This window comes from Pseudophryne corroboree, assembly GCF_028390025.1.
Source record: "Pseudophryne corroboree isolate aPseCor3 chromosome 3 unlocalized genomic scaffold, aPseCor3.hap2 SUPER_3_unloc_1, whole genome shotgun sequence".
Lineage (NCBI taxonomy): Eukaryota > Metazoa > Chordata > Amphibia > Anura > Myobatrachidae > Pseudophryne > Pseudophryne corroboree.
The window spans coordinates 2,764,394-2,777,610 of NW_026967493.1; the positions used below are offsets into that span (position 1 = coordinate 2,764,394).

The 13,217-nt window shown below is 43.2% G+C and overlaps 1 protein-coding gene across 1 annotated transcript in view; it reads right to left on the bottom strand.

The window, feature by feature from the left end:
* Positions 1-1,591: 1,591 nt before the first annotated feature.
* LOC134983081 (zinc finger protein 615-like) overlaps positions 1,592-13,217 on the bottom strand; it is a 145,005-nt gene continuing 133,379 nt past the window's right edge. Inside the window, exon 15 of the mRNA XM_063948776.1 lies at positions 1,592-2,648. Within this exon, the coding sequence (XP_063804846.1) occupies positions 1,735-2,648 (914 nt within the window). The 3' untranslated portion in view covers positions 1,592-1,734. The remainder of the gene's footprint in view (positions 2,649-13,217) is intronic.

Sequence of the window (13,217 nt, forward strand, 5' to 3'; positions counted from 1 at the left end):
TTATTTCTATGTAAAACATTTCCTATATTTACAGCATGATACCGGCATTTCACATGCGTGACTTCTCTGATGTGCAACAAGAGTCAATTTCTCTCTATTTTTTTTTTTTTAGCATTTACATTAATACCAACATACACTGCTCAAAAAAATAAAGGGAACACTAAAATAACACATCCTAGATATGAATGAATAAAATATTCTTATTAGAAACTTTGTTCTTTACATAGTTGAATGTGCTGACAACAAAATCACACAAAAAATATCAATGAAAATCAAATTTATTAACCCATGGAGGTCTGGATTTGGAGTCACACTCAAAACTAAAGTGGAAAAACACACTACAGGCTCATCCAACTTTGATGCAATGTCCTTAAAACAAGTCAAAATGAGGCTCAGTAGTGGGTGTGACCTCCACGTGCCTGTATGATCTCCCTACAACGCCTGGGCATGCTCCTGATGAGGTGGCGGATAGTCTCCTGAGGGATCTCCTCCAAACCTGGACTAAAGCATCCGCCAACTCCTGGACAGTCTGTGGTGCAACGTTGGTGGATGGAGCGAGACATAATGTCCCAGATGTGCTCAATTGGATTCAGGTCTGGGGAACGGGCGGGCCAGTCCATAGCATCAATGCCTGCGTCTTGCAGGAACTGCTGACACACTCCAGCCACATGAGGTCTAGCATTGTCTTGCATTAGGAGGAACCCAGGGCCAACCGCACCAGCATATGGTCACACCATTACTGACCCACTGCCAAACCGGTCATGCTGGAGGATGTTGCAGGCAGCAGAACATTCTCCTTGGCCTCTTCAGACTCTGTCACATCTGTCACATGTGCTCAGTGAGAACCTGCTTTCATCTGTGAAGAGCACAGGGCACCAGTGGCGAATCTGCCAATCTTGGTGTTCTCTGGCAAATGCCAAACGTCCTGCACTGTGTTGGGCTGTAAGCACAACCCCTACCTGTGGACGTCAGGCCTTCATACCACCCTCATGGAGTCTGTTTCTGATCGTTTGAGTAGACACATGCACATTTGTGGCTTGCTGGAGGTCATTTTGCAGGGCTCTGGCAGTGCTCCTCCTGTTCCTCCTTGCACAAAGGCGGAGGTAGCGGTCCTGCTGCTGTGTTGTTGCCCTCCTACGGCCTTTTCCACATCTCCTGATGTACTGGCCTGTCTCCTGGTAGCGCCTCCACTGGACACTAGGCTGACAGACACAGCGAACCTTCTTGCCACAGCTCGCATTGATGTGCCATCCTGGATGAGCTGCACTACCTGAGCCACTTGTGTGGGTTGTAGGGAGGTCATACAGGCACATGGAGGCCACACAACTACTGAGGCTCATTTTGATTTGTTTTAAGGACATTACGTCAAAGTTGGATCAGCCTGTAGTGTGTTTTTCCACTTTAATTTTGAGGGTGACTCCAAATCCAGACCTCCATGGGTTAATACATTTGATTTCCATTGATAATTTTTGTGTGATTTTGTTGTCAGCACATTCAACTATGCAAAGAACAAAGTATTTAATAAGAATATTTCATTCATTCAGATCTAGGATGTGTTATTTTAGTGTTCCCTTTATTTTTTTGAACAGTGTATTTTATAATATTTAGATTATTGAACTGACTCATTTTTTGTCTATTACCTCATGGTAATGTTTTGGGTTTTTTTTATTTCTGTGTGAGCCCTCTGATGCCTAACAAGATGTGATTTCATTGTAAAACTTTTCCACACATAGATCATTGACATGGCTTCTCACCTGTGTGAGTTCTCTGATGTATAACAAGGTTTGTTTTTTGTGTAAAACATTTCCCACAATCAGAACATGAAAACGGCTTCTCACCTGTATGAGTTTTCTGATGTCTGACAAGATCTGATTTCTTTATAAAACATTTCCCACACTCAGAACATGGAAAAGGCTTCTCACCTGTGTGAGTTCTCTGATGTGCAACAAGATTGGATTTCTCTGTAAAAGATTTCCCACACTCAGAACATAAATACAGCTTCTCACCTGTGTGAATTCTCTGATGCATAACCAGGTTTGTTTTTTGTATAAAACATTTCCCACACTCCGAACATGAAAATGGCTTCTCACCTGTGTGAGTTCTTTGATGTTTTACAAGATCTGATTTCTGTGTAAAACATTTCCCACACTGAGAACATGGAAAAGGCTTCTCACCTGTGTGAGTTCTCTGATGTCTAACAAGAGTGGATTTCTCTGTAAAACATTTCCCACAGTCAGAACATGTAAATGGTTTTTCACCTGTGTGAGTTCTCTGATGTATAACAAAATTTGATTTCACTTTAAAACATTTCCCACACTCAGAACATGGAAATGGTCTCTCATCTGTGTGAGTTCTCTGATGACTAATAAAGAATGAATTATATAAGAAACATTTCCCACATTCAGAACAGGGAAACATTTTAGCACCTGTAGGGCTTGTTCTATGTGTAACAACATCTAACGTATCAGCAGAACAGTCTTCATGATTAGAGGGATCAGATGCCGTATCTCCCGTGGCCAACACTGGAGGTATAATTAGTGTAACAGGGTTTTGTCCTTGAGAATCTTGTATGATGTTATCTTCTATTTTAAAATCTGAAGACAAAAGGAGATGTCCCTCTGAGGTATTCCTGCTTCTGCATCCATCTGCTGGAAATAAAATAATTTTTTTGAAATAGATTTTTTTCTACATTGAGTAAAAAGTGGATTTTGGTACTTACCAGTTAAATAATTTTCTTTGAATCCATAGGGGTCACTGGAGTACTCTTGGGATATGGTCAGGCACATTTAAATATTTCAATTAGTAACCCTTCTCCCCCTCCATACTCCCAAGATGCCTCAGTGTTTTTTAGTGAGCCGAACAGGAGCAAAAGAGAGGATGAACAATGGAGAATTACATATAACAATATAACATAACGGACAACTGGAAAGTTGACACATAATAGAACGGACAACTGGAAATTTGACACAACATCAGATAATCACCGTAACAATCAAACAAGCCGGTGAAAATGTGTTACCATAAGATATACTGAACATACCACAAGCCAGGTGAAACCGCTCTGGGCGGGCGTCCAGTGACCCCTATGGATTCAAAGAAAACGATTTAACTGGTAAGTACCAAAATCCATTTTTCTTCTTCACTAGGGGTCACTGGAGCACTCTTGGGACGTACCAAAGTGTCCCCCTTGGTCGGGAGAGCTGGTTGGCACCTGTATCACTAGACGGCCAAAGCTAGATGCTGATGATGCAAAAGTATCAAACTTGTAAAAGCGCACAAAGGTGTGCACTGACGACCATGCAGGTGAATGACAAAGTTGCGCTGTGGCAGCCCCACGACCTGCTGTCCATGACGTTCCCCACAGAACGTGTGGAATGTGCTGAAACGGATGCAGGTGGTTGAAGACTAGCATGAAAATAAGCCTGACAAATGGTCAGCTTAATCTATTTAGCAAACGTCTCTTTGGAAGCTGGACAACCTATCTTGACTGCAGAGAACAAACAATGTATCTGTTTTACGTACTGTTGATGTTCGGCCTACATAAATGTGCAGCGCTTGAACCACATGTATCTGTTTATGTACTATATGTATCTGTTATACGTAGTATTGATGTATCTGTTTTACGTACTATTGATGTATCTGTTTTACGTACTGTTGATGTTCGGCCTTACATAAATGCGAAGCGCTTGAACCACATGTAAAGAAGCTGGAGTTCCTGAACCTTCTGAGAAAACAGGAACTACGATTGGTTGATTTAACCAAGGAGAAACACTGTTTTCCAAGTTACAAACTTAACATCCAATTATTGTAAAGGTTCAAAAATTGAAGACTGCAAAAAAAATAATCTAAAACTAGATTCAAGTCCCATGGAGCTGTAGGTGGTATAAACGGAGGTTGAACTCTAAGGACAACTTGCAGGAACATATGCACTGTTGGCATAACAGCCAAACGGTGCTGAAAGAAAATAGACAAAGCAGAAACCTGCACCTCTAGTGTCGCTAAACGTAGTCCTCCATCTAACCCCATCTGTAAAATTAGTAAACACGGGATAACTTGAATGAAGATGTCGGATACTTTCGAGATTCACACCAAGCAATATAAGCTCACTAAATCCTGTGATAATGAGCTGCGGTAACTGGTGTCCTAGAACGTATCATGGTTGGAATAAGCGACTCTGGAATGCCGTCTTGTCTTAAGAGCGGTTTCAACAGCCACCCCATCAAACGCAGCTGCGCCAAATCTGGGTAAAGAAACGGATCCTGTTGCAGTAGATCTGGACATAGCGGAAGCGGCCACGGATCCTTTGCGAGTAGACTGCGGAGATGTGAGAACCATGCTCTGCGAGGCTAATGAGACGCCACTATTGTGACGGTGGTGGACTGTCTGTTGATCCGCTTTAGCAACCGAGGAAGCAACGGAAAATGGTGAAAATAGATACACTAGGATGTACAGTCACGCTATTGTGAGAGCATCCACTGCCTTTGGATCTTTTGTTCTGGACACATACTTGGGTGTCTGATGATTTTGGCGAGGTGCCATTAGATCCACCTGTGGGTAATCCCACCGCTGGACTAACATCTGGAACACTTCTGGTTGTAAGGGCCATTCTCCTGGATGAAAATCCTGATGACTGATATAATCTGTTTTCCAGCTGTCCACTCCTGGAAAGAACACTGCCGACAATATCACTTGGTGATGCTCGGCCCAATTTAGGATTCAAGCAACTTCTTGCATGGCCATGCGACTTTGAGTGACACCTTGTTTGTTGATGCATGCTACTGCCGTCGCGTTGTTTGACTGAACCTGAACAGTCTGAGACTGGAGTATGTGTACTGACTGTTGCAGTTGTAAATTGCCCTGAGTTCCAGGACATTATTGACAGTAAGTTTTCTTGGTCTGACAATAGACCCAGAAGCTGACAATGTAGGACAACTGCTACCCAACCTCAGAGACTTGCATCCGTTTTCAGAATTATCCAATTCCAGACTCTGAACCTTTTTCCCATGGTGAGATTTTGTATGTGGAGCCACTAGAGTAGAGATACTCTGGCCCTTGGAGACAACTGCACCATCTTATGAATTTGTAGATGAGAGCCTGACCACTGTGCGAGAAGATCCAGTTGAAAAAGACGTGAGTGATATCTTCTGAACTGGAGTGCTTCGAAAGATGCCACCATCTTTTCTAACAGTCGAATGCACAAATGCACAGAGACCATCTGTGGTTTGAGCACGAACTGTACCAGGTGACGAATACTTTGTGCTTTCTCTTCTGGCAGGTAAATTTGTTGATCCGCCCGTGCTGAACTAGTACACTGTACGTCAGTAAGGCATTTTGAAGGAGTATTTGTTGAGATGGAGCCTTTATTAGAAGGTCATTTAAGTACGGATCTATTATCACTCCCAGAGACCTGAGATGAGCAATTATCAAAGACATCACTTTTGTGACTACCCAAGGTGCTGAGGAGAGGCCAAATGGTAGTGCCTGAAATTGATAATGGTTCCGTGGTACTGCAAACCTTAAGGACACCTGGTGTGGTGGCCAAATTGGAATGTGTAAGTACGCATCCTTGAGATCCAGCGAAATCATGAATTCCTGTGGTATTAAATCTGCAATCACTGAGTGCAGTTATTCCATCTTGAATCTGTAGTAAGTGACCTACTGATTGAGCCCATTTAGGTTCAATAGCGGTCTGCCCGAGTCGTCTGGCCTTTATACTACAAAAAGATTAGAATAATAACCTTGCACACTAAATTGCGGATCCACCCACCTGTGGATGTCTGAAACCACGCCAGGTGAAACATTTAAAGGCGTGCTCCCACAACTGTAGATCCAAGATGGGCTGGTAACCCATCATGCCAATGGTCTGTCAGTGAGTTTGTATCTTGACGATGGTCAGTGGTTTGTTGTAAACCACGTCCTCAACCACGTCTATTCTGTACGGTTGTTCCTCGAGCACGGCTTCGAAAAGGACTAAAGGTCTAAAAGATCTGAACGCTGGTCCTGCTTCTTTTAGGAAATGATGCGTGCAACAGTAGGAACACAGATTTTCCCACCGTAGTCTGAGAAATCCATTTGTCCAATTCAGGGCCAAATAACCTATCGCCAGTATAAGGCGACGCCTCTATTCCTCGTTTCAAGTCCAGCCGCAATTATAGAAGCTGAAATCCGAGAACTAACTTGTCCAACATCCAGAGATCTCGTACCCAAATACTCCACAGATTCACAAAGGTGTACGGTACAAAGTATATATACACATGTAACACAAAGCACCCTGCCAGGACCACTTTTGTGAGTGAAATCGATGGCTGGGGCCGCCATTATATTCCCCCACCACCACCGCTTATAATGCCCAGTGCAGTGAGCCGTGGCTTCCCTTTGAGCGCAGGAAGCCCTGGCTATTAGCTGAGAAAATAGGATTTTGGTACTTACCAGTTAAATCCTTTTTTTTTAATCCATAGGGGGCACTGGAGTACTCTTGGGATATGGACGGCTTTAGGAGAATGGAGAAAGGGGAGAAGTGACTGCATGCTCATCACAGTAAGTGGCGGCAGCGGGAGCTGACCTCTGTGTCTATGTCCCAGCATGATCTGAGTGGATCGGCGGCAGCGGGAGCTGACAACCGCGTCTATGTCCCAGCGTGACCTGAGTGAACCTGCGGCAGCTGACCACCGTGCTCAGTGAACTGTGCAGTGATCTGGGGAGAGTGTGCGGGAGCAGTCTCTTTATCTCCCACATACACACAGGACGGCAGCAGCGGGAACGGACCGCCGTGGACCCCCACAGCAGCGGTTCTGGTGAGCGGGTGTCTGGCACAGCACCTGTAACCCTCCCAATAGTGAAATTACACACATACAGAGCGGCGACAGCGTGAGCTGACAGTCCGCTCCTTACTCACCGCACCTACTGGGATCTGGAGACAACGACGGGGCTGAGTAACCACAATATCAAATGGGCTAAATCAAAATTTATATTACATAAACTGCTGATGTGTTCGTGATTATTGCAGTTTGCCGTGAGTGCCACGTCTTTTTCTTGTGCTCTGCTTTACGGAGGCACCGGCATTATCTATATTTAAGCTTTCAGGAGTGCCTTACCCACCCACGTATATACACACACACATACATATATATATATATATATACACACACATACATACACACACACACACACACATATATATATATATATATATATATACACACACACACATACAAACATACAGTGTATTCGGAAAGTATTCACAGCACTTCACTTTTTCCACATTTTGTTATTTTACAGCCTTATTCCAAAATGGAATAAATTCATCTTTCCCTCAGAATTCTACACAAAATACCCCGTGAAAAAAGTATTTTTGAGATTTTTGCAAATTTTTTATAAATAAAAAACTAAGAAATCACATGCACAAAAGTATTCACAGCCTTTGCTCAATACTTTGTTGATGCACCTTTGGCAGCAATTACAGCCTCAAGTCTTTTTTTAATATGATGCCACAAGCCTGGCACATCTATCTCTGGGTAGTTTTCGCCAATTCCTCTTTGCAGCACCACTCAAGCTCCATCAGGTTGGATGGGAAGCGTTGGTGCTCAACCATTTTCAGATATCTCCAGAGATGTTAAATCGGATTCAAGTCTGGGCTCTGGCTGGGCCACTCAAGGACATTCACAGAGTTGTCTTGAAGCCAATCTTTTGATATCTTGGCTGCATGCTTGGGGTCATTGTCCTGCTGAAAGATGAACAGTCACCCAAGTCTGAGGTCAAGAGCACTCTGGAGCAGGTTTTCATCCAGGATGTCTGTACATTGCTGCATTCATCTTTCCCTCTATCCTGACTAGTCTCGCAGTTCCTGCTGCTGAAAAACATCACCACAGCATTATGCTGCCACCTCCATGCTTCACTGTAGGGATGGTATTGACCTGGTGATAAGCGGTGTGTAGTTTCCTCCAAACATGACGCCTGGCATTCACACCAAAGAGTTCAATCTTTGGCTCCTCAGACTAGAGAATTTTGTTTCTCATGGTCTGAGAGTCCTTCAGGTGCATATTGCCAAACTCCAGTTGGGCTGCCATGTCCTTTTTACTAAGGAGTGGCTTCTGTCTGGCCACTCTACCATACAGGCCTGATTGGTGGATTGCTGCAGAGATGGTTGACCTTCTGGAAGGTTCTCCTCTCTCCACAGAGGAATGCCGTAGCTCTGACAGAGTAACCATCGGGTACTTTGTTTTCACTATATGTTCACTTTCTGTTTTGCTCACCTTGATAAAGGGGCGGTTGCGCCCCAAAACGTTGGTATGCAGACTTTTTCATGTTTTATTCAAGCACTATTTTTATGCTACTACAAGCCTCCGAGTGCCGCTGAATGGAACTGGTTAGTACATGGATCTCCAGAGGGCACCGGAGCATTCTAAATACAAGCTAGGCGAGTGTCGATCCGCCTGTTACCACTATCTACTGGACTTTAGGGGCTCATTTCCCCATCGCCCTCTTGGGATAAGGCACCCCCGGACTCATGCTGCTATATTCTAATTCTGCTTATTGTTGATACGAATACCTGAATGCGAGGGAGGAGCCACAGGAGTCAAGCACAGCACTTTGCACAGGCACCTTGTTTTTCTCACAAGCACTTTAACGTTTTAACACCGGAAAAAGCACTTTAATTATTCAGCTCAATATTGGAAAAAAACACTTTTTTGCACTTTCATATACAAGTGCTGCAAATTAATTTTTTTCATATGCACAGCGCACTTTTCTTTTAAAATTGGTCAGTCCACGGTCTGAGAGACCTATACATTGCGGGCCTTTTCACAATATGTCTCAACCCACGGGCCAAGGAGGTCACGTGACCAATCTGGGCGACACGTATAGTTTCACCAACGCCGACGCTGACAGTTTATTATTTACAGAGGAACTTACTGAAGCTGATGAACAACTCAGCATGGACGATGTGCACCACCAGTTGATTAAATTAAAAAAGAGGGAATTGGACTTCCTCCTGCATGGCATTTCTCTTTCCAATTATCACCGGGACAGGATTATTCCCAGAGGATTCCGCATCTTCAATGTTCCTACTATCGGCCGATTCAACACTGAATTCTGCAGCCGCTGGATTGGGATCTTAAACAAATGCAGTATGGATCTCATGCTGCTGGTGGTGGTGGAGGCCGGTCGGGAGCTCAAAATAACCAGAGACAAGATCCAACAATTTGAAGGAGAACATCAACACCTATTAACAGCGGAGACCAACCAATTGCTGGTACAAAATATCCAGACACAAATTGATAACCATAAGAAAGAGCTCATCAAATTTAAAAGAGGAAAACAATTAATGGTCAAGGAAGACTATGAGACCAATAAGGTTTACAGATGGTTGTTAGGAGGAGAACCCGGCAACCACAAACCTTATAACTACAGATCCAAAAATAGTTGGCGTAGAAGGAGGGAGGAGCAACCGAGGGAAGTGGCAACTTCTAATAGTGATAGCGACTTTGCTATAGTCGACTCTGAAGGCCATTCAGAACGCAGCAGTACCCCTTTACAGGCAGCGCCTGCCGTTGCGGCAGGCACAAGGGCAAGAGGACGCCCACCCGCAGGGGACAAGAAAACTCGCGGCTCCAGAAACGCCTCACCCAGAAAGAGGACGTAGTGTACAATCTTTCAGACCGCCAACTTAGTGACCTAGAGACCAAAGTTCTCAATTATGGCCTGTCATTTGTTCCCACTAATAAATGTGATGAGCTCAACTGGCAAATAGATTTGCATAAATTTGCACACAAACTCCGCTTACTGGAATATTTTCAAGATTATACCTCTACAGCACCTACCAAACCGCATCAAGCCTTTATTAGCACGATACGGGAATCCCAACTTCCTCCAACTCGTCCATAAAAACATTTACCCGACTGGTGGATGAATCAGTGTCCTGGTATGCAGCTGCCACTAAGAACACTCACTACAACCTTTCACGGTCAGAATATAAGGCCCTCAAACAACTGGGGGAATATAAGGACATAGTGATCCGCCCCGCAGATAAGGGGGGGCGGGATCATGATCCAGAACCTGACAGATTATAAGGCGGAGTTATATAGGCAGCTTGCGGATGATCAAGTTTACGAATCATTGCCATCAGATCCTACGAAGGAATATAAGAGGGAAGTTGACATCATTCTGGACAGGGCAGTTACATCTCACCTAATATCCAACAAACTGTGTATGACTCTCAAACAGGGATTCCCGTTGGTGCCTATTTTATTCATGGTTCCTAAAAACATAAGAGCATGGTCAATCCGCCTGGAAGGCCCATAATCTCAGCGCATAAGTCACTTTATCAGTCCATCTCTGTATTTTTGGACAGCATACTACAGCCACTCATTGGTCAACAACCGCACCATTTAAAAGGACACTACCAGTTTTCTTAATCATTTAAAATCCATAACTACAATACCACCGCATACCTTGATATGCACAGTAGACATTTGCAGTCTTTACACGAGCATCGCTCACAGCCAGGGACTGATGGCCATGAAACAATTCTTAGCGCAGACTAACATGAATTCGTTAGATCGCGCCCTGTTTTTAAATCTGCTGGAACTAACAGTTAAGCGCAATTATTTTTTATTTGATGGCAGATTCTATCGCCAAGTAAGCGGGTGCGCTATGGGAAGCAATGTTTCTCCATCTTTTGCTAATGTTTTCATGCTGGCTGATGAACAACTCATGTTCTTTAATAATTTTCGCAACATATACTACATTACTCAAGGTATATAGATGATATATTTATTCTTTGGACCGGTGGTCAAGAGAAATTTGAGGCGCTGATTCAATTTATAAACAACAGGAGCTCATCCATCAGAGCGACTGCTCAGAGCGACACCAAACAACTAAATTATTTGGATGTCAACGTATCCATCACCAAGGATGGAATACAAACAGATATATATCACAAGCCCACTGACAAAAACACGCTACTTCGGTACAATAGCCACCATCCAGTGGCCTTGAAGAAAGGGCTACCCAAGTCCCAAAACATTCGGGCAGCCAGGATCACCAGCAATCCTGCTGCACTGAAAGGAGCACTCTCGGATGTGACTTAACGCTTTGTCCACAGGGGGTACAAACGGGATGTCTTACACAGGTTTGAGAGCGAAGTAGCAGCTATGAAGAGGGATGACCTGTTAAGTCAAAAACAGAAATCAGAATCACAGATTCTACCGTTTGTTTCCAAGTTTAATACAAAGAGCCCAGTGGTACACAGGGCCCTTACAGCTTTATGGCCCATAGTAACTACAGATCAGAGGCTTGTTACTCTGCGTAAAAAACGACCAATGGTATGCCACACTAAGGGTAAAAGCATTAAAGACTATGTCATGCATGCTGATGTCACGAACTTTAAAAGTATCCCATCTAGTACGTTTCTGACTAGAATTCCCGGATGCTACAAGTGTCTGGGGTGTGAAACATATAAACACATGATCACAGGAGGAACATTCACTTCAAGCTCTATTGATGAAACTTATTCTATACGACATATCCTTACATGTACTACAACTCATGTGGTCTATTTGATCACCTGCCCTTGCAACCTCCAATATGTGGGCAAGACGGTACGTACTGTTAGAGAACGCATTGCCATGCATAGGTCTGCGGTGAAAGCCGCCCTTAGCCAGAATAAGTCCGAACAACCAGTCGGCAGACACTATGCTGATAGAGGACATTCTCTCGGGGACTTAAGTTTTCAAATCATCGACCATATACCCAAGAACATGAGAGGTGGAGATAGAGCTAGCGTATTATTAAAACTTGAGGCACGCTGGCAATTCAAATTGAATACCACTAAACCCACGGGCCTTAATGACAGGATACAATGGAGCGTTTTCTGAACGAATATCAAGGAATGCACTTTCGAACTATAATACATCATTGCTTCTTCTATGTAGTATTGCTTTTTGATATGTCTTTGGCATATTGTCTATTGTTTTTTGGATATTATGGCACTTGTATTCAGGTTGATATTGTTTTTTTGACCAATCCAAGATATGTCATTACACAGACAATGTAGGAATAGATTATTATATAGGTTCTAGGTACAGTGGCCATGCACAGTGTTGCATATTTATAACTTTACAGTCATGTATTCACTCCTTGAATAACAGGCCTCGTGGGGAGACACTATAAACAGGATATAAATTCCGTTTTATAAGCCCAATTATGTATAGGCTTCAGCCCAGTGTTTGTTTCACCACCATGCATATTTTTTGTCGTAGTGTCCACTGCTATGGTATTAATATGGCTTAGTTATATATTGCACTGATAAATCAACCATTGTTTATTTGAACTCAGCACTTTATTTAACCTGTATATACACGTTCATTTAGTCTTCTTTAATTGCTTTTTTATTTCACAGCTTTGGTCAGTGGCCGCTGGAGACTGGACTCCCTTGGTTGCCATGACCACGACGCGAGCGCTTCCGCGTCTCCGTTTACTGGAGGTAACCAGGGCAACGCCTGAGACTTCCGCCATACAGCGTGATCACATGATCCAAGCTTAGCACACGTCACTCAAACCGGGGCGGAAGCGACCTAGCTTTCCTGCAATCAGCTGTTCTTCCCGCCGACGGGTCCTCCTCATGTATTAAGGTACTTTGTTTTTACTATATCTTCACTTTCTGTTTTGCTCACCTTGATAAAGGGGCGGCTACGCCCCGAAACGTTGGTATGTAAACTTTCTCATGCTTTATTAAAGCACTATTTTTATGCTACTACAAGCCCCTGAGTGCCGCTGAATGGAACTGGTTAGTACATACACACACACACATATATATATATATATATATATATATATATATATATATATATATATACACATACATATACACACACACACATACAGTGTATTCGAAAAGTATTCACAGCACTTCACTTTTTCCACATTTTGTTATGTTACAGCCTTATTCCAAAATGGAATAAATTCATCTTTCCCTCAAAATTCTACACAAAATACCCCGTGAAAAAAGTATTTTTGAGATTTTCGCAAATTTAAAAAAAATAAAAAACATTAAATCACATGCACAGAAGTATTCACAGCCTTTGCTCAATACTTTGTTGATGCACCTTTGGCAGCAATTACAGCCTCAAGTCTTTTTTTAATATTATGCCACAAGCCTGGCACATCTATCTCTGGGTAGTTTCGCCAATTCCTCTTTGCAGCACTACTCAAGCTACATC